At 39.2% G+C, this 23255-nt stretch overlaps 1 protein-coding gene across 1 annotated transcript in view; it reads left to right on the top strand.

Annotated features, from left to right (window-relative positions):
- DNAH6 (dynein axonemal heavy chain 6) overlaps positions 1-23255 on the top strand; it is a 222450-nt gene that overhangs the window by 167555 nt on the left and 31640 nt on the right. Inside the window, exons 61-65 of the mRNA XM_030310984.1 lie at positions 185-418; positions 6305-6440; positions 10616-10785; positions 17609-17799; positions 20075-20235. Coding sequence (XP_030166844.1) covers positions 185-418; positions 6305-6440; positions 10616-10785; positions 17609-17799; positions 20075-20235 — 892 coding nt within the window. The remainder of the gene's footprint in view (positions 1-184; positions 419-6304; positions 6441-10615; positions 10786-17608; positions 17800-20074; positions 20236-23255) is intronic.

Below are 23255 nucleotides of genomic sequence, written 5' to 3' on the forward strand. Positions count from 1 at the left end.
TAAATATCACTTATCAATTTGGGATGAATTCTGGCTTTTTCATAGTACACTATTCGTCTCCTGTGCTGCTACTGACTCACAAAATACAGGACCAAGAAGGGCGGGAGTGAGGAGCAGGGATTTTTTTTTTCTCTACAGGAATTGAATTAAATCCAAGACATTGATAGAGCTCTCTTTCACATAGTTGTTCAATACAACAATTGAAACATCTGTAAAGTCAGACGATCTAGAGCAGCGCATGGAAATACTCCTGGAACAAACGCTTCTAACCGCTTACGTCAATGTTTCCAGAGGACTCTTTGAGCAACATAAACTCATCTACAGCTTTATGCTGTGTGTAGAGATCATGCGTCAGCAAGAAAGCCTAACTGATGCTGAGTGGAATTTCTTTCTCCGAGGTTCTGCAGGATTAGAAAAGGTATGTGTTTCACGTTTGGATTGTAAATGTTATTCTAAATAGAGCCCACAAGCACCTACCAATGCTCTGTAGTGGCTGAAGGTTATACATTTGGTTGTGTGGCCCAGAGATGTGGGTACTGAGGGTCTAATGGGCCAGGCTGTCACTCAGCAATGTCTGTGCAATTTCTATGCAGCAGTGTCCTGGGATGCGGGGAGTAACCAATGAACTAGTAGATGTGATCATGTTTTGAAAAGTTGACCATCTTACAAATATGAAAAGTTAAAATTCAATAATGTTGTAACTCATAGATTTGGAAATACTGTTTGGGCAATCATGACTCTCTCTTCCCTGGACACAGCTTTCATTATAAAGCACAGGACGTAATATAACTGGACTGTCACCTGCAATACCGTAATACGAGTTCTGCTGCATTTGCCTTCTTTGCATTCATCTTTCTATCGAACTTTCTCCAGCCCCTTCAGCTGGACTATGTCACCTCCATACTACAGACCTGGTCAGCCACAGAAGTGAGCCATGCCCCCACAACTCTTGACTGAAGTTCCATCTTAACCCCACTTTAAATTCTTGGCTCTATCCTCCCAATCTTGAGCCCAACCCTTGGTCCCTGCAGACATGACATCTGCACCTGTTTGCCAGTGTTTGAGCCTCAGTGTATTGATGGGAGGTTGAACTTCATGCTTTTTTTATTTGACTTTCAGTGCCCTATGCTCCCAGGACAAACCCAGACAAGACCTCTCCACCAGAGGTCCTTCCTCCCCACTCCCCACCCATCTTGCATGCATTCATATTCTATTAATGCTATCTTAACTTCATAACCACAGTTAATACATACAGAGGGCTTGCTTTGTGTTTTATGTATATCAGCTCATTTATTCCTCTTAGTATTCCTCTTAATGTGAGTTCCTAATTTTGTCTCCAGCCTTCAGATAGACAATTAAGCACAGAGAGATTAATTTGTCATGTTCACATACTTAATAGGATTTGGAACCAGCACTGGAACTCTCACAGTCAGTCTGTAGAGCTTGCACTCTTGCCCACTTCACTCTACTGACTATTAGTCACTCAGCCAGGCCTTCCCAGTGCATTATTGTCTTTCTTTCCTCACGGCACTCTGTTAACAGCCTTGTTTACAGTTTTCTCTAGCAGAGGCTTGAAAAAGTTAAAGAACTTTCCAGAATCAGATAACTAATGCATGACAGAGTCTCATTCAAACCTATGTCTAAGTTTCTAAAGCCCATATCCATTCCAGTACCACCTGCTACTTCTCATGAACAACATATTTTGAAAAGAAATGTAAAATATGTTTAAATAGCATCAAACACAAAACTTACAATTGGGGGTGCCTGGGTGGCTCAGTCAGTTGAGCATCTGACTCTTGATTTTGGCTCAGGTCATGATCCCAGGATCATGGGATCAAGCCCCACGTCAGGCTCCATGCTCAGCATGGAGCCTGCTTAAGATTCTCTCTCTCTCTTGGGGTGCCTGGGTGGCTCAGTCAGTTGAGCGTCCGACTCTCAGTTTCAGCTCAGGTCATGATCTCATGGTTCATAGGTTCAAGCCCCATGTCAGGCTCAGTGCAGGGCCTGCCTGGGATTCTCTCTCCCTCTCTCTCTGCCCCTCCTTTGCTTATGCACTCTCTCTCTCAAATTAAATAAATGAAAATCTTAAAAAAAGATCCTCTCTCTCTCTCTCTCTCTCTCTCTCTCTCTCTCTCTCTCTGTCTCTCCCTCTCCCTCTGCCCCTCTCCCCTACTCATGCTCTCTCTCTCTAAAGTAAAAGAAAGACAAAAACACAAAACTTAAAATTAGAAATCATCTTAAGAAACTTCTCAAAAGTTTTTTATTAAACTTTCTTTTCCTCTACCACAAGGAAATTAGAATGATTCTTGACTGATTTTTTTTTTTAGAAATGTGTTTGGAGGACATCTTTTATCTAGTCACTTTATTTAGTTACTCATATTTTAATACTAGTATTTCCCATTTTTATCATAAATGCTATATATCAATAAAATCAATAGAATACAAAAGCAAACTACATGATCATCTTAGTAGACACAGAATAAAGCATTTGACAAAACCCAATATCTTTTTATCATAAAAACACTCAACAAACTATTAATGGAAGAGAACTCCCTCAACTAGATAAAGGGCATGGACAAAAACCAACACTAACAACATACTTAATGGTGCAAGCCTGGATGCATTCTCCCTAGGATCAGAAACAACACAAGGATATCTGCTCTAACCACTTCCTCTCAACATTGTACTGGTGATTCTTGCCAATTAGGCGAGTAAATGAAATAAAAGTCATCCAGATTAGAAAGGAAGAGGTAAAAATATATCTATTTACAGATGACATGATTTTGTATATAGAAAATACTAAGGAACCTGCTTAAAAAAAACTGAAGTATTAGAATTAGTAAATGAGTTCAGGAAGGTTGCAGGATACAAGATCAACATACAAAATAAATTTGTATTTCTTGTATATGCTTGCAATGAACAATATGAAAAATGAAATTAGGAAAAAAGTCAATTTATAATAGCAGCAGAAAGAATAAAATACTTAGAGATAGGGGCGCCTGGGTGGCGCAGTCGGTTAAGCGTCCGACTTCAGCCAGGTCACGATCTCGCGGTCCGTGAGTTCGAGCCCCGCGTCAGGCTCTGGGCTGATGGCTCAGAGCCTGGAGCCTGTTTCTGATTCTGTGTCTCCCTCTCTCTCTGCCCCTCGCCCGTTCATGCTCTGTCTCTCTCTGTCCCAAAAATAAATAAACGTTGAAAAAAAAAATTAAAAAAAAAATACTTAGAGATAAATTTAACAAAAGAAGTTCAAACTTATGCTCTGAACTACAAAACATGTTGGAAGACCTTAGAGGACCTAAATAAGTGGGAAAATTCCTACAGTCGTGGATTGGAGACATAATACTGTTAGGATGGCAACATTCCCCAAAATGATCTACAGATTCAGTGTAATCCGCATCAGAATCCCAACTGACTTCTGTGTAAAAATTGACAAGCTTATTGTAAAGCTCATACGGAATTGCAAAGGATCCAGATCCCAAAGCTTACTGCAAAGCGACAATAACCAAGACTGTATGACACCAGCACAAAGATGGACAAATGGATAAATGAAATCAAATTTGAGAGTCCAGAAATAAAACCATGTGTCTGTAGTCGCTGATTTTTGGCAAGGGTGCCAAGACAATTCATTGGGAAAAGAAGTCTTTTCAACAAATGGTGTGGGCCAACTGGACAGCCACATGCAAAATAGTGAAACTGGACCCTTACATCACATCATATATAACTTGAAACATACCAAAAACCTAAACGTAATAACCAAAACTCTTGTATGAGGACGTAGGAGTAAATTTTCATAACTGCGTATTTCACAATGGATCCTTAGATCTGATATCAAAAACATGAGCAAAAAAAGAAAAAAATAGGTAAATTGGACTTTATCAAAAATAAACATGCGCCTGGGTGGCGCAGTCGGTTAAGCGTCCGACTTCAGCCAGGTCACGATCTCACGGTCCGCGGGTTCGAGCCCCGCGTCGGGCTCTGGGCTGATGGCCCAGAGCCTGGAGCCTGTTTCCGATTCTGTGTCTCCCTCTCTCTCTGCCCCTCCCCCGTTCATGCTCTGTCTCGCTCTGTCCCAAAAATAAATAAAAAACGTTTAAAAAAAAAATAAATAAATAAACATGCTTTTGTTTCAAAGGACACTATTAGAAAAATGAAAACACTGGGGCACCTGGGTGGCTTAGTTGGTTAAGTGCCAGACTTCAGCTCAAGTCATGATCTCGCGGTTCCTGGGTTCGAGCCCTGTGCTGGGCTCTGCGCTGACAGCTCAGAGTCTGGAGCCTGCTTCAGATTCTGTCTCCCTCTCTCTCTGCCACTCCCCCACTTATGCTCTGTCTTTCTCTCAAAAATAAATAAACATTAAAAAAATGAAAAAAAAATGAAAAGACAACCCCACAGAGTGGGAGAAAATACTTGCAAATCATAGCTGATAAAGGATTTGTATCTAGAATACATAAAGAACTCTTACATCTCCACAATAAAAAGACAAATGACCCAATTTAAAAATAGGCAAAGGACCTGAATAAATATTTCTCCAAGGAAGATATACATAAGCATGTGAAAAGATGTTCAACATCATTATTCATCAGGGAAATGCAAATGAAAACCTTAAGGACATACCATTCATCCACACTAGAATGGCTGGAATCAAAAAGACAGACAATAACAAGTGTCGGTGAGGATGTGGAAAAACCCTTATACACCGCTGCCTGGAGTCAAAACTGGTGCAGCTTCTTTGGAAAACAGTCTGGGAGCTCCTCAGACAAAACATAGAATTAGTGTATAATCCAGCAGTTCAACTCCTGGGTATGTATGAGAAATGAAAACATGTCCACACAAAAAACTTAGACGTGAATATTCATAGCAGCATTATTCATAGTAGCCAAGAAGGTGGAAATAACCCAAATGTCCATCACCTGGTGAGTGAATAAACAAAATGTGGTATATTCATAACAACAGAAAATTACTTGGTCATAAAGAGGAATGAAGTACTGACACAAACCATGACATGAGTAAAACCTTCAAGACACTAACCTAATAAGCAAAAGAAGTCAGTCACAAAATACCACATGTTATAAAATTTGATTTATATGAAGTGTCCAGAACAGGCAAACCCCAGAGACAGAAAGCAGTTTAGTGGTTGTTTAGGCTGGGGCCAGGGGCAGATAGAAGGGTAATAGCTGAAGTATACCTGGGGTTTTTTTTGAAGAGATGAAATGTTGTAAAATTCACTGTGGTGATGGTTGCACCAACCTGTGAATTTATTAAAATACATTGGATTGTATGCTCTAAATGAGTGAATTGTATCTCAATAAAGCTACTTAAAAATGTAGTATAGGGGCACCTGGGAGGCTTAGTTGGTTAAACGTCCCAACTGTTGATTTCGTCTCAGGTCATGATCTCACGGTTCATGAGTTCAAGCCCCATATTGGGCTCTGCACTGATAGTGCAGAGCCTGCTTGGGATTCTCTCTCTCTCCCTCTCTCTCTCTGCCCCTCCCCTGCTCTCTCGCTCTCTCTCTCAAAAATAAATAAATAAACTTATTTTAAAATGTAGTATAGAACCTCAGGCGAATGTTCATGAATTTTCAAAGAATTAGTTTCAGTCTATAATCACAGCTGTTTCTGTCTTTTAAAACTGCTTACCCACCTTCAGGATAAAATTAAATTAAATTAAAGTAAAGTAAAGTAAAATAAAACAAAGTGAAATAAAACAAAATAAAATAAAATAAAATAAAATAAAATAAGATAAAATAAAATAAAACAAAACTGCTTACCCACCTTCAGGGAATACTTCCAGATGGCATAATACCTTTCCCAGAAGTTTCTAGGTATATAGGAAATAATTGGACATAACATACACTCAGCCCTGCTGAAATGAGATCATCACCTGTCTTGCTACTGATATTGCTATACTACTCAGCTTTCCCCATCTCCTAGAGGTGAGAACATCTGGGAATCAGATCTGAAAACTAGTCTTGAGGGGAATAAAATCATAATATTTGGGGAGTGGGGAGAGACTGGTGCAACATGTTGGGGAACAGGCTAGAAGTCGACTTCACAGATTTAATTTTAACCCTTAACCAGATCAACTGCTTCCTGTAAATGTCAACCTGGAAAGCTTTCCCCAGCTGCACTTCTGGGCAAAGGTGTACAGGTAGAATTGATTCAGCACCTATTACTACTTGACCTCAGCAAATGGTTATTTTTAACATGCAACTGAAGCTTGCTTTTTCACTTGGACAAGGTGAAAATACATTTTGTGGTTGTCTTTGTGACTTATTACTCATTTTCATTCTGTCTTCTAATAGGAACGCCCACCTAAGCCTGAAGTTCCCTGGCTGCATAATGCCATGTGGTTCGCATGCTGTGACTTAGAAGAATCATTTCCAGTTTTTAAAGGACTTACACAATACATACTGTTACATCCTATTTCCATACGAATAGGTAATATGTCAAAAAGGATCTGCTATAAAGGGATTGTAAACAAGCTTGTGAATCTTTTTTTTTTTTTTGAGGCATTCTTTTATTTTATTTATTTATTTATTTATCTATTTATTTATTTATTTATTTATTTATTTATTTATTTTGAGAGAGTGTAAGAGAGAGCCTGCGCGCACAGGGGATGGGCAGAGGGAGTGAATCCCAAGCAGAAGACATGCTGTCAGCCCAGAGCCCAGTGCGAGCTGGAACCCACGAACTGTGAGATCACGACCTGAGTGGAAACCAAGAGTGCGACACTTAAGCTGCTGAGCCACCCAGGCACCCTAGGCTCGTGAATCTTAACTTTGATGTTTCCTTTAATCTCTTCTGCTATATCAATATTTTTCACTAGGAAATTTCTTCATTATTAAGAAATTGTGAAGTATTTGCTCTGCCAGTTGAATGTTTGAGTTCAATGCTTGGCGCATGAATTTTCAATATTTTATATTTACTATTATACCCATTTAAAAGGGATATACTTACCTCTAAGAATTGCCTTAGCTGCACCCCATAGGGTTTTTTTTTAACTTTTTATTGAAGGATGACATACATATGGAAAAGTGCACAAATCAAAATTGTACAACTAGATATTATCAAAAATTAACTGTACTTATGAGCCCAAATCAAGAACTAAAATAATACCAGCCTCCCATTATCCTTTCATACTCCCTCACAGGATCCTTTCCCTCTTCCCCAGAAGTAATGCTTGCTCTGAATTATAATATTCTATGTTAATTTTTCTCACAAGTTTTAATATGCAGCCCTTTCAATTTTAAAAGTACACATTTTATGTTAACTAAAATTTAAATAATAAAAAAAAGAATAAAAAGGACGATTAGATAAGCCCTGAGAAAAAGAAAAGTACATTTTTTTAGTTTGAAAGCATTTAGGATTTGGAGGAGCTATCTTTTTATTGTTTATAACGTAATTATGTTATAGAAATTGGGGCGTCTGGGTGGCTCAGTCATTTGAGCATCTATCTGACTCTTGATTTCACTGATTCCCAGTTTCTCTTTGAAATTCCAGAATTTTTCCCATCATAGCTTGTGAAACTATGCTGTTCATTATGACTAGGCTTAGGATTATTATCTTCCTAGTAAATTATTCCTTTTTTGAATAATATGCCCTTTACTCTAAATAGTTCTTTTTTGCCTTAAAATATATTTTCTAATGTTAATGTAATTAAAGTGCAATTATCTTGGTTAGGGCTCTGCCTCTATATATTTCTATACTCTTAATTTTAACTCTTTTGTGTCATCATCATGTTTTTGGTGTATCTTAAGTGGAATTTTGTTGTTTTGAGCAGTATGAGAGTCTCTCTTTTTTAACAGGAAAGTTTTAATTCAATGATATTTATTACAATAATTGCTCCATTTCAGGGGCTCTCAACTGGGGAATATTTTGTCTCCCAGAGGACATTTGTCAGTGTCTGGAGGCATTTTGGTTGTCACAACTTGTATGGTGCTACTGGCATCTAGTAGGTAGAAACCAAGAATGTAGCTAAACATTCTGCAGTGCTCAGAACAGTCCTCCAGAAGAAGTAACCACTTGCCCCAAAATGTCCATAGTGGTGAGACTGAGAAATCCTGATCTGTTCAGACTTACTTCTATCACTTTATTTTTTTTTTAATTTTTTGTTTAACATTTATTTATTTTTGAGACCGAGAAAGACAGAGCATGAACGGGGGAGGGGCAGAGAGAGAGGGAGACACAGACTCGGAAGCAGGCTCCAGGCTCCGAGCCATCAGCCCAGAGCCCGACGCGGGGCTCGAACTCACGGGACAGTGAGATCGTGACCTGAGCTGAAGTCGGACACCCAACCGACCGAGCCACCCAGGCGCCCCTCTATCACCTTATTTTGTGGGGATTTTTTTTTTCTTGGCAGCCTTTTTCTTTGCTTCATTTGTTTTCTTCTTTCTTGCCTTCAGGTGGCTTATCCATTCTTTTATTTACCCCATACTTATTTGAAGTTCTGTGTTCTATTTCTACCCTTTGATAATCACTCTTCTACTTGTAATATGAATATTTATTTAACCAGTAAGTGTAATGATTTAAAATGTACATGGCCCAGAACTTCTGGAATCCTAATATACTTGTTTGATTTCTAAATAAAGACTAGAAAAAAATGAAATGCTCTTCAATAAATGCATCAAATAGAAATTATGTTTCTATATTGAGGACCAGTTAAACAAGACACCTAGAGATAGAAGTAGAACACAAAAAGGAAAACACTCACAGGGAAAGGCTAGAGATGGCCAGTTAGGGACAGACCCAAAGCAGAAAGAACTAGATGGAGCCTAATAAACACACAGGCAAAGAAAGAGGGAAGGAGTAGAGGCTAGAAGGCAAAGTAATTCTGGGAACAACTCATCGTGTTTGGACAAAAAGCACCATGTGTTATCCCTGTTGATTGGGACTAAAATTTCAGCTATTTAAAACTACTTTCCTGCTTTCATTTGTTAAATTTCAGGGTTTATTCTGGAAATCCTATACAATTGTGAAGGTTTGTACATGTGTGATAGGAGGGCTTATGTTCTAAATGTGAAATTTAGGTGCAGGTGAAGCTTAATAATCAATTCCAATGGCATTCTTACCTTCTAAAGCTTCCTAATTGCTTAATCTTTTGTCTTTGATAGTTTCTAAGTGCTTCATGTCCTAATAATTGAGAGTTATTTAAAATATGCTCTTATCCTCTCTCGTTAGCCAGAATCCTAGTGAATATACAATAAATAATGAGAACCTCGAGAAAAAGGAAGTCCTTTTGGAATAAATGGTTCTACTATCTGGTCCTCAGAGTAACACAACCACCTTCAACCAAAGTTGTGTGCTGTGCCCTGTGGTCTCATACCATGTCATTGTCTATATGCCGTCTAGAAATTAGAAGTCTTGCAGAGGTGCACACTCCTCCAGAATAGTCTCAAGTGTCACTGAATTGCTGTCACCACATTTTTGCTATTATTAGACCCTCAGAACAGAGCCCCAGCAGACCAGCTGGAGAAAGAGGTTTTCTAGCCTGACATTCAAGCCAACGGTTTTGCCCAAGGTCCAACCAAAGGAACCTGTTTCATTACTAGAGGACAAACTGGCTGTGTTGGCTTGCTGAGAGGCTTACAGCGCACTGTATACCCTGCCTACAGGAATTTCAGTGCTAACTCTTGCCACATGTTAAAACCATTATAAAGGGTGGGGTGTCTGGGTGGCTCAGTCAGTTGAGCGTCTGACTTCGGTTCAGGCCTTGATCTCATGGTTCTTGAGTTTGAGCTCCACATCAAGCTCCACATCAGGCTCACTGCTGTCAGTGTGGAGCCTGCTTTGGATCCTCTGTCGTCCCCCTCTCTCTCTGTCCCTCCCCTGCTCTCACACACGCACACACACACTCTCTCTCTCTCTCTCTCAAAAATAAACACTAAATATTTAAAACAATTGTAAAGGCTAACCAGGATCCTAACCCTCATGTGACATGCAAGCCCATTTCCTATAAATATTCCATGGGGAAAGGGGAGCAATATATTCTGTTTATTAGGGCATAAAGTTCTATATATGTCAATTTATCCATATGTTATTTAGATTGTTCAATTATATATGTCAGAACTTCCAGTCTGCTTCATCTATCACAGACTTGATAATTATGTGTTATTTCCTACCACAATTATTTTTTTTCTGCTTTTTCCTTTACCTCCAGCAGTGATTACTTGATGTACTTTCACTGTTATCTGTCTGACACATAGGTTCATTTTATTGTTTTTATTATATATTTTAATTAATATAACTTGACCTATTTGTTCCATTTAATTATATTTGCCTTGAATTCTAATTTATTCAATGTTACTCTTATTACTTCAATTTTCTTTTTTGCTCACATTTGATTAATGTTTCTCTACGCATCCTTTTATTTTTAACCTCTTTGTTTATTTTGTTGTAGCTTTGCTTCTTGTAAGTGATTTGCTATTGGATTTGTTTTCTGATCCAATTTTAAATTATTTTTAATTAGGTTGGTTGGGTAAGGGGAGATTAATATATTTTCATTTGTTGTAAAAACTGATAGTAAATGTAGACATTTTTAAGTTACCAAATACATTTATTTAATTTCAAAGTCAAACCAACTCTAATTAAAGCATCTTTTTAAATTGTGTTTCTAGGATCCTTTGAGACTTATATCAATCCATATGAATGGGAAGGCTATTCTAAAAGTAAGGAGGAAGAAGAATTCATGACAGAAGAAAAAGAGACCAAAAACCATAATTCCTGGCATCCAGTATTGAGTTCTTTCCAAAAGCTACTTCTCATTAAATGTTGCAAAGAAGAGAAGGTAGGGTGTTGCTTTTTTTTTTTTAATTAGAGGACTGTGTTACAGTTATTTCTACTAATGCTCATCGGCCAGTTATGATTCATAACTGACTAGATTTATTTATTTAGAGATTAACAATGGCCAAGTTTGGGAGGAGACTGCAAGAAATAGAGACTTTGTGTCATTAATAGACCATAATGTTTTATGCAGAAAATGAAAGAAAAGGCTAGAGAGCCATCCAGGAACCTAGTCATCCTTTCCTAGCATGCGCCATTAGGCACTTGTGCTCTCCAGAGAGGACAGCGGTCACCGCAGGGCAGTAGTGGAGAATTGATAGACCTTTCAGATCTTGGCGACAATGGGAAGAAGTCTTTTGAAGATAACAAAACTACAGTCACCAAGACCAGTTTGAAGATTTTTGGACTGGTCTCTGTAAGAAGCTGTAGCAGCCAGAATTGGATAGAGATTGTAGATGGGGTGCCTGGGTGGCTCAATCAGTTAAGCGTCTGACTCTTGATTTTGGCTCAGGGCATGATCTCACGGTTCATGAGTTTGAGCCCTATGTTTGGCTCTGTGCTTGCAGTGTGGAGTCTGCTTGGCATTCCCTCTCTCCCTCTCTCTCTGGTCCTCCCCCTCCCCTTGCTCTCGCAAACATGCACTCTCTCAAAATAAATAAATAAAGTTTTTTTAAAAAAGGATAGAGGTGGGAGATTGAAGAGATAGAGGGGGATGTAGAAACTGGTATGGCTTCCAGATTCTGCTTGGGTGCCAGAGGGGATAATGTAACAACAACTGAGCAAATGTGAAAGGAGAAGTATGTCACAGAAAGCTGTCACTGAGTCTGCAGTATCTGCCAGCTATCAGAGTACGTAGCAGCCTGGAGACCAATTAATATGTAGGTAGGAAACTCTATAGAGAGAAGCATAGGCTAGAAATAGAGAGTTACATATTATCAGCATCAAGCTGGGAAGTATATCAAATGGGAGTTGTTGGAATCAGATAGGAATAATGCATAATACAATAAAAGGGCAGGTGGGCAAAGGATGAAACCCTGAGGGGCACCAACTTTAAAGGGAAGAAAGAAAGGATGAGAAGGAATAGTCATAGGGACAAGAAGAACACCAGGAGAAAAAAGTGACATGGAAATTAAGGATGTATAGAGTTTCAATACAGCAAAAGTTATCAATAGAATAAATAAAGCATCGGAGACAGTTCCAGGATTCTTGCAACATGTCCCAGAAAAGTTCTCCAAATGTGATCAAAGCCACAAATGGTAACAGCCATACCAAATTCACAGAGGATCAATTGAAAATTCTTATTAATACATTGAACCAAAGACCTTCCTTATGTTACACCATCAAATAAAACTTGCTTTACAAATCAACACAGAAGAGTCTGGAATTTGGATTAGGTTTCAGAGATGAAGAGCTAGATATGCACTCCAGAGAGGACAGGGACCTGAATCAGTCAAGACCACCAACAAAATTACCCTGAAGAGAATATCCAAGTATGGCAATATTATACCAGCTACACCTCCTCTCAATCAGATATAGTGACCAAGGCATTTGGGAGCAACCTTTACTCTGGTACTGATTCCAGAGAATGACTTACTAGGAAATTTGGGTTCCAGAGTAAAGAATTCATGTTCCAAAGATCTGGATTATCTTCCCAAAGAAAAAGATAATCTGAGGAAGCCTTATAATAGGGACAAGACCAGAGACCAGATTTGTACAATGAAAGACTGCTATTCCCAGGTCTGTTCACAGGCAGAGCCCATTGGGTGTCCAGTGTTTCTACATGGTAGAGTCAATTGCTCCTTTGGGAGAAAGAGGATGTTCCAATACAGTGGCTTGTGTGAGGTACTGCAATCTTGCACAAAATTCAGCATCCTTCAGAAATAGCATATTTGGACCTAGATGGAACTTCATTTCAAAAAACTCTAAGTAAACCAGGTGATTGAGTCATTAGAACTGCAACAGGAAGTAGAATGCCTATCATTCCAACAATTCTTTCTCTGTCATCAATATTATCAATAGTTCTCAGGACAAGGTTGTTAGCAATTTGAACTAGAAAGAGTAAAAAGAAATTATCAGAGGAATAAAGACTGCCAGACAGAGAATAATTTGTGACCACACCAAGCTAAGAAAAGTCCTGTATACCAGTGTTCTCAAATTTTGGCATGTATCAGAATCATCTGAAGAAAAAAAGAATCATCTGGAGAGTTTGGGAAAGCACAGAGACCTGAGGGTACTTCCCAGAGTTTCTGATTCAGCATGTCTGACCAACGGGCTAAAACTCTGCATTTCTACCAACTTCTCAGATGATGCTGATGCTGATCCTGAAGCCATACTTTGTGAACCCCTGATTTAATGTGATTAAACATATATAAGAAGAAACCATTATTCTCAAAGCAGATGAATGAGGACATCAAGACATATGTCGTGACATGCAGCATTGTTAATTTCCAAGGCTAAATCTACTGAGAACCCCAACTTTGACAGTCCTGGTATTTCAATCCATCCTTCCTCTACCTCAGGAAGGTGGCAGGCTCTTTGAGAGCCAGGCTTTCTCTCTATTGAAAGCCACACTGTTGGGGCGCCTGGGTGGCTCAGTCGGTTGGGCGTCCGACTTCAGCTCAGGTCATGGTCTCGCGGTCCGTGGGTTCGAGCCCCGCGTCGGGCTCTGTGCTGACCGCTCAGAGCCTGGAGCCTGTTTTGGATTCTGTGTCTCCCTCTCTCTCTGACCCTCCCCCGTTCATGCTCTGTCTCTCTCTGTCTCAAAAATAAATAAACGTTAAAAAAAAAAAAAAGCCACACTGTAGACAAAGTCACCCAGGATGAAATCTTAGAGCAACAATTGCACGGCTCTTCCGATTTGAGAAACACCAGTTATATGAATACAATTTTACCACTGAACTACATACTTTAAACGGTTAAGATCTAAGTTTTATGTTATATGCATTTTACCACAACTTTTTAAAAGAAGAACTTAAGCATGATGGAGAAAAGTGTGAGTACTTGTGTTCTAATATAATGCCCAGTTTGACAGCCACCCAGGATCTTTATCCTTCGTCTAACATACTATAGCTGAAATGAGGTTTGGTCACTCAAGAGGGATGAAGAGGGGTCATGATCCCCAAATGTTTAAGCTTACTTTCTCATCACAGTGAAAGCGATGGGCAGGGAATTCTCAAACACAGAGTCTCTCAAGAATGAATTTGTGCACTATTCATCTAAATTCAGCAATTCTCTATGGATTCTGATAGACAAGATGAACTAACTTAAAAATACTCAGAAGGTCTCAGCCAGAGACTATAAAGCCACAGGCCAGGAAAACAGTTCTAAGCAAGACATAATGGAGTCACATATGTCAGAATTGGGAAACTCAACTTAAAAAGCAAGTGAGAGGAGCTCCTAGAAAAGGACTTGGTGATAAAGAGGGAAGAGACTGATCCTGCAACCAGACATGGGATTTTCAGAGGATGGTCTTTAAGAAATGCCTAACTCTCTAGATTGTAGGTATGAGAAATATGAAGCATTTTCACATCAAATTCTTACCAGGATTGCCATAAAGATCTTGATGAGAATAAAACAGCATAAGTCCAGAAGGGCCACAGAAGTAGATGCATTCCAGCCTGTGTTATGGAAGGAACCTGAGGAGCAAGCAGGTCAGTGGGTCCTATCATCTCAGAACCTACTGGAGCATGGTGCAGGAAGTACATAGAGAAAGACCCCCAAATACCCAGAGTTAAGACCATGAAAAGACTTCCTTGGATGATAAGGACTCTGAAAGTAAGGATATTATAGATACAGAGGGCCCTGAAGCTGGAGCTGAGGAACTGATAAGAAATGCCCAGGCAGGAAGTCCTCAGCACTCCTCCCTGCTCTGCAGGGTCATCAGCAGAAAGGGCGCACTCTAACCAGGCCGCTCTGCCCCTCTGTCCGTGTCGCATTCAACATCAAGAAGCCAGCTTGGGAGCACCTGGGTGGCTCAGCCCATTAAGCCTCCGACTCTTGGTTTTGGCTCAGGTCATGACCTCAATCCTCAATCGGGGATTGAGCCCCAAGTCTGGCTCCATGCTGACAACGCTGACAGGAGCCTGCTTGGAGTTTTCTCTCTCTCTCCCCTTCTCTCTCTCGGCCCCTCCCATACCCTCTCTCTCAAAATAAATAAATAACCTTAAACAAAAAAAAGAAGCCAGCCTGGTTCACTCATACTGACTAGAATAACTAGAATCCAAGCAACCTCTGCGCTAAATGAATAAGATGGCAGTTGTTAACACTATCTTTTATATGGACGAGATATTTGGAAAGAGCAGAGGACTCCTACCCACTTAGTATGAAAGTGAGGAGAACCATTTAGCAACCGTGTTGAGGCACACATTCCTGGGCTGGCGTGCATACATACCCAGTTCTGTGGTATTACCTCTTCCTCCAGCTGAGAAGCGTGAACCTCATCACCGGAGGGACAAACAGTACTAGGCCAAAGCAAAATAACGGGAAACTACATGCTAATTCCACAGGAAAGCTCGGCTCTGTAGCTCTAACTCATACGTCACCTTTCTGTATTTTATGTACTTAACCATATTCTTGGATATATGCTCTTCTAAGTATATAGTAGGTAGACTGGAGCCTAACCAAGGGTGTATTTTGTGCAGATTTACTTTCTGCATATTTAAACTGTTTCATAGAGAAAATCAGATCGCACACGACAAATTGCACATGTAACCAATAGCTTACGATCTTTCATTAATAAAGCCGCTGGAAACCTAGATCTCTATATAATATTCATGGCGGTTTTTCCTATTTACAAGAGAAATATTTCTCCAATTTTTTGACTCTATATAACATTAATGGCAGTTTTTCCTATTTACAAGAGAAATATTTCTCCAATTTTTTGAGCTCAAAAACATTTCCTGAGTGTGTTACCACTTTTATATTTACATACCAGCCTCAAGAAATAATTGGTGCTTTGTGTGTTGCTATTCATTATGAACTCTAAGTGCTTTTTGTCAAAGTAAAAAGCAAATAAATAGATCATACTATCAAAAACATTTTAAAAGTAATAATGAAGAAATCGATGTTGAAATTGTATTGTTTTTAATTTTTATTTTTTAATTGTTTTATTTTTTTAATGTTTATTTTTGACAGAGAGAGATAGAGAGAGACAGAGCATGAGTGAGGAGCGGCAGAGAGAGGGAGACACAGAATCTGAAACAGGCTCCAGGCTCTGAGCTGTCAGCACAGAGCCCGACGCGGGGCCCAAACTCACAAACCGTGAGGTCATGACCTGAGCCGAAGTCAGATGCTATTTAGTCACACATAGCTAAAACTGAGCTCCAAATCCCCATGGACCTGTTGCAGGACTGTCCCTTTTGGACCACGTCACCTTTACAGTTAGTACCCCAATATAGCCTCACGTAAGTGGGCAAGCATGTAAACATCTTTTCCCAGATTGGCCACAGAAGGGTACAATCGGGGTCATGGCCCTGACGCAGACTGAGATATCCCCTCTCCCGATAACAATAACAAAAAAACATGCAAGGATTGTTTGGACAGGGTGATGTGAATACCTAATGGAGGGTTAATTTTAAAGAAGGGCTGCTGCTTATAGTTGTGCCAGATGCGCACTGCACAAGCCTTAAGGGAGCCATTTGCCTTGTAGATATTATAGGTTAGGTTTGTATATTTATCATGACAGCTTTCTGGCACAAATACTTTAGGATCTCACACACAGGCTCCATACAGGCTAGAGAGGGAGAAGGTCTGCAAGAGCAGGAGTAGGGTAAGCAGGCTAGGATAGGATCAGTGAAGGCAACACATTGGTGTAGGAAGTGGTGGGGCAAGGATATGATCATCCAAGCTGAGGCTAATTCCCAAGAAAGGTCAAAAGAGGCTGACAACTAAAATGAGAACGGAAGATGGGGAGACAAGATAGTCAATTCTGAGAAGCTGGTTTATAAAGGGAATCAAAGAGATGAAATCACTGAGAGGGATGTGGTGCCTGGGTGGCTCAGTCAGTCAAGCATCTGACTTCTGCTCAGGTCATGATCTCATAGGTCAAGAGTTCGAGCCCCACATCAGGCGCCGCACTGAGAGTGCGGAGTCTACTTGGGATTCTCTCTTTCTGCCTCCCTCTCTCTCAAAATAAATAGATAAACTTTAAAAAATAGCTAGGAAGGGGCAGCAATCAAGGGAAAACTTTTGGTTTTAAGAACTGTGCACAGTAGATCCTAACTGTGCAATAATAAAATCTAAGAGAGAGGAGAGATCAATAGTGCAGAAAGAAACAGTGGAAGGACAGGGTTGCCTGGGTGGCTCAGTGGGTTAAGCGTCGACTTCAGCTCAGGTCACTATCTCGCAGTCTGTGGTTCAAGCTCCACGTGGGGCTCTGTGCTGTCAGAGCCCGGAGCTTTGGATTCTGTGTCTCCCTCTTTTTCTGCCTCTCTCTCTCTTTCAAAAATAAACATTAAGAAATTAAAAAAAAAATGGTGGATAGACTAAAAGTAAAGTCCATGAGAATGTGGAAGGAATGCACAAGGATGGGACAGAAAGAGGCAAGGATGGGGGAGCAGGCTTATAGATGGAGGGAATGACAAGGGACTTTTCCTCTCATCCGGTAGTCATCTTACTCAGGGAAGTCATGAGAACCATGACTGTTGGCAATTACGTGGTGCAGAAACCCGTTGTGCACAAGCCCAGTAGGAAGAAATATGCCTAATCAAGAGAGAATGAGTGTAGAACAGGGCACCACCCTCTGAGAAGTTGAAGGGGAGAAATGGGATGGAATTATGAAGGATCTTCAACATATTATTTTTTTAAATATTTTTCTTTTCAACTTTCAGATAGTTTTTGCTCTTACAGACTTTGTAATAGAAAGTCTTGGAAAACGCTTTATAGAGACACCCCCTGTGGACCTGCCCACTCTGTATCAAGACATGTCGTATAACACTCCCCTGGTATTCATCTTAAGCACAGGCTCGGATCCTATGGGGGCATTCCAGAGGTTTGCCCGGGACAGCGGGTATTCAGAACGGTAAGGTCCATGTTGTGTCGTTTTTATAATTCATGTGAACAGCTCCTTGTTAAAATTTGCCCCTTTTTCTTTCCTCTGTGGAGTGTGAATTCCTACACTTAGGTATCCCTTACTAAATAATAAGATGCATTAATATTTAGCTACGTATGTTGTTAAAATGGGGTCAAAAATAATAAAAGCAGATGTAAACTTCATTTGAACGAATGGAAGATTGTCCAAAATGTATAATAATCTAGTGGAATAGTGATTAAAATGTATTTGTTATTTAAGACATTATTTTAATGTATCTGTAAAAGTTTACTCTATATGAAAAAGATTGTATTAATGTATACTAAGAACAGGCACTCTCATTTATTGCTGGTGGGAATGCAAATGGTACAGGTGCTTTGGAAGACAACTTGGTGTTTTCTTACAAAATTAACATACTCTTACCATACAAATCTAGGAATCAACTCCGTGGTATTCAGTCAAAGGAGTTGAAAACTTTGTCATGTCCACACAAAAATCTACACACAGATGTTTATAGCAACTTTATTCATAATTCCCAAACTTGGAAGCAACCAAGATATCTTTCAATATGTGAATGGGTAAATATACGGTGGTACATCCATAAAATGGAATGTTATTCAGCATTAAAAAGAAATGAGCTGTCAAGCCATGAAAAGACAATGGAGGAAACTTAAATGCACACTATTAAGTGAAAGAAGCCAATCTGGAATCTATAATTCCAACTATATGTCATTCTGGAAAAGGCAAAACTATGGAGACAGTAAAAATTTAACAAAGGGTTTACATCCAATATAAAGAACTCTTAGAAATCAATAAAAGTTAGGTAATCCATGGGGGGTGGGGTGGGGGAAGGGTGGGAGGGGAGAGAGGAGATATAAATGGGAAAATGGGAACAGCCAGAGGGTCAGTAAATAAACCTATGAAAAGGGGAAACAATTTAAAACTCAGTGAGGGGCGCCTGGGTGGCGCAGTCGGTTAAGCGTCCGACTTCAGCCAGGTCACGATCTCGCGGTCCGGGAGTTCGAGCCCCGCGTCGGGCTCTGGGCTGATGGCTCAGAGCCTGGAGCCTGTTTCCGATTCTGTGTCTCCCTCTCTCTCTGCCCCTCCCCCGTTCATGCTCTGTCTCTCTCTGTCCCCAAAATAAATAAACGTTGAAAAAAAAAAATTAAAAAAAAAAAAAAACAAAACTCAGTGAGACACCACTATATATATATATATATATATATATATATATATATATATATCTATCCATCCACCAGGTGTTAGCAAGTACACGGAAAAATAAATACTCCTGGTAGAAGTGTGGAATGGTGGCATCACTTTGGAAAACAGTTTGAAATTATAATAAAGTTAACATACACATCATGTGTCAAACAGCAGTTCTATTCCTAGGAACATACATAACAAAATAGGGTGTGTATGTATACCAAAAGACACGCACAAGAATGTTTATTGCAACATTGTATGTAATAGTCAAGAACCAGAAATAACCCAAACATCCATCAAGAGCAGAATGGATGGATAAACTCTGGTATAATCACACCATAGAATATTATATAGCAGTGAAAATGAATGAACTATAATGACACACAATAATATGAATTAATCTAAAAAATAATGTTAATTGAAACAGACCAAAAAAAAACTATATATATACTATATAATTCCATTTATGTAAAATTACTCTATGGTGTTAGAATTCAAAGTAGTTTTTACCTTTGAGAATGAGGAAGGATATTGATTGGGAGGGTGGTGGTAATGCTCTTTTTTTTGTCCTGGGTGATGGTACAAGTGTACATTCACTTTGGGAGAATTCATTATGCCATACACTAATGATTACGTTCTTTTTCTGTATGGATGTGAGACTTCAAATTAAAAAAATTTTTTTTTTAATTTAAAAAACTGATCTATAGTGTTGGAAATCAGGATAATGTGTACCTTTGGGAAGGAGGAAGGGAAAATGATTGGAATGGAAAGGGGCATGAGACAGATGTCCCTGGGATGTTGGCAAACTTGTGTTCTCAACCACAGGTGTTCATCTGTGATCATTCATAGAGCTATTTATTGTTTTTTGGACTTTTCCATATGTGTTACAGTAGAAAAGTTTTTAAAAACAAGAAAATAAGAGAAAAATATTTGCATATCTACTAGAATGAGGATTTGAAACGTGTGCATATTTTAGGCAAGAATCTACTAAATTTACATTTCTTCATAATCTCATTACCTAAAAATAACATAAAACAGCATTTTTTGTTGTTGAATTCAGGGTGCAATCAATTTCACTGGGGCAAGGACAAGGACCCATTGCTGAAAGAATGATCAAAGATGCGATGAAATCAGGAAACTGGGTGTTTTTGCAGAACTGCCATCTTGCTGTTTCTTGGATGTTGGCAATGGAAGAACTAATTAAAACCTTCACAGATCCAAGTATGTCGAACACATATCATTTGCATAATAATACTGTTTTTATGTAGTCATCTTTGTTGAATCCAATCTTACAAGAATTTTTTTATTGTAGGCATTGTGTTTCCCCATATTAAAGAGGATAAATTTGAAATCTAGAGAGGTTACTTAAATTACACAGTCCAGATTTGAAAAAAGATCTTCAGACTCCAAGTTGGGGGCATGATCCACTGGACCACTTCTGTTTCATGTTACCTTCTATGGAGGCTGTTTGAGTTCAGAATAGATTACACAGAGGCATGATAAAAGAAATAGAAAAATGGACTTAGGACAAAGAAAGTAAATTAAATCTTTCACTAAAGAATGAGAGAAGTTAAGGAACAGATTCAAATTGCCACAACCCCCTTAGAGTCGTGTTTTACCACTTATTATTCTCTGTAACTCCTATGCCTACTAACTTTCATGTGTGCCTCCTAGCCATGTTGTCAAAAACCAACCTCCACTTTTGGAGCCAAAATATAACGCAGAAGATAGAGTTTGGGATAAAGAGGAACTTTATGGTTCAGGTCATGATCTCACAGTCATGGGATCGAGCCCTAGGTCGGGCTCCATGCTGACAGTGCAGAGCCTGCTTGGGTTTCTCTGTCTCTATCCATCTCTCTCAAAATAAATAAATAAACTTTTTAAAAAATAATAAAAATAACTGAAACCTCAGGAACTGTATGATTGGTAATAAGCAGGATGAGCCCTACTTTACCACTCTGTCAGGAGGCCACCCTATCAACCTAGGATATCCAGAGCACTTTCTCTCTGGTTTTCCTTTGTGCCCAACCACAAAAGCTTTCTGGGAAGCTGTCTGGGAAGGTGAGAGCTATGCAGCCAGTCTTATGAGTGACTTTACTTACTGCTGCCTATTGAGGTGAAAAGCTCTTCCTTTAGAGAGTGGCCAGCCTACACAGGATACTACCACAAAGCCAAGACTTAGCAGCCTTCCCCTAAGGACCCCTCACTTCCAGTTCCTGCTCCTTACCTCTGTAGGCTGCCTCCAGCAAGGATATAGAATCCTTCACATCCACCACCCAGAATATTCACTCTTTTCACCCTTTTGCAATACAAATAAAAGTGGTCTTTCCACTTAAGTAATTTCCATTTAAGTAATTAAAGAAAAATGACCAGAAGGAATTCACCACTGTTCAGGGGTTGCTGGTGATTAGGATTATAATTAAGAAGAAAATGCTAGGTTGTTGATGGGAATGCAAGCTGGGGCAGCCACTCTGGAAAACAGTGTGGAGGTTCCTCAAAAAACTAAAAATAGAACTACCCTATGACCCAGCAATTGCACTGCTAGGCATTTATCCAAGGGATTCAGGTATGCTGTTTCGAAGGGACACATGCACCCCCATGTTTATAACAGCAATAGCAACAATAGTCAAAGTATGGAAAGAGCCCAAATGTCCATCAATGGATGAATGGATAAAGATGTGGTATATATACACAATGGAATATTACTTGGCAATCAAAAAGAATGAAATCTTGCCATTTGCAACTATGTGGATGGAACTGGAGGGTATTATGCTAAGTGAAATTAGTCAGAGAAAGGCAAAAATCCTATGACTTCACTCATATGAGGACTTTAAGAGAAAAAACAGATGAACATGAGGGAAGGGAAACAAAAATCATATAAAAACAGGGAGGGAGACAAAACAGAAGAGACTCATAAATATGGAGAACAAACTGAGGGTTACTGGAGGGGTTGTGGGAGGGGACATGGGCTAAATGGGTAATAGGTACTAAGGAATCTATTTCTGAAATCATTGTTGCACTATATGCTAACTAATTTGGATGCAAATTTTTAAAAAATTTAAGAAAAAGAAATTCAAATTGAATGTTGGAGACATTAAATAAAATTATAATTATAAAAAAAAGAAAACTTTCTGCATTTCAGAGGGAAAGCCCTTAAAATCTCCAACAAGTATTGAAAATTAATGTATCCTTAATTTCTTTACTCAAATGTGCCAGTGTCTAGATTGCCAAACTCTTATGTATTAAGAGCTTTCTATATGGCACAAAAACAGACACTCAAGTCAATGGAACAGAATAGAGAACCCAGAAACGGACCCACAAATGTATGGCCAAATAATCTTTGACAAAGCAGGAAAGAATATCCAATGGAATAAAGACAGTCTCTTCGGCAAGTGGAGCTGAGAAAACTGGACAGCAACATGCATAAAAATGAACCTGGACCATTTTCTTACACCATACACAAAAATAAACTCAAAATGGATCAAAGACCTAAATATAAGACAAAAAGCCATCAAAATTCTCGACGAGAAAGCAGGCAACAACCTCTTTGACCTCAGCTGCAGCAATTTCTTGCTCAACACATCTCCAAAGGCAAGGAAATTAAAAGCAAAAATGAACCTGGACCACTTTCTTACACTATAATCAAAAATAAACTCAAAAAGAGTGAAAGACTTAAACATAAGACAGGAAGCCATCAAAATCCTCAAGGAGAAAGCAGGCAAAAGCCTCTTTGACCTTGGCCAAAGCAACTTCTTACTCAACACATCTCCGGAGGCAAGAGAAACAAAAGCAAAAATGAACTATTGGGACCTCATCAAAATAAAAAGCTTGTGCACAGTGAAGGAAACAATCAGCAAAACTAAAAGGCAACCAACGGAATGGGAGAAGATATTTGCAAATGACATATCAGATAAAGGGTTAGTATCCAAAATCTATAAAGAACTTGTCAAACTCAACACCCAAAAAACAAATAATCCAGTGAAGAAATGGGCAAAAGACATAAATAGACACTTCTCCAGAGAAGACATCCAGATGGCCAACCGACACATGAAAAAATGGTCAACATCACTCATCATCAGGGAAATACAAATCAAAACCACAATGAGATACCACCTCACACCTGTCAGAATGGCTAACATTAACAATTCAGGAAACAACAGATGTTGGCGAGGTTGTGGAGAAAGAGGATCTCCTTTGCATTGCTGGTAGGAATGTAAACTGGTGCAGCTACTCTGGAAAAC

Source organism: Lynx canadensis, chromosome A3 (assembly GCF_007474595.2).
Source record: "Lynx canadensis isolate LIC74 chromosome A3, mLynCan4.pri.v2, whole genome shotgun sequence".
In the NCBI taxonomy this organism is placed as follows: Eukaryota; Metazoa; Chordata; class Mammalia; order Carnivora; family Felidae; genus Lynx; species Lynx canadensis.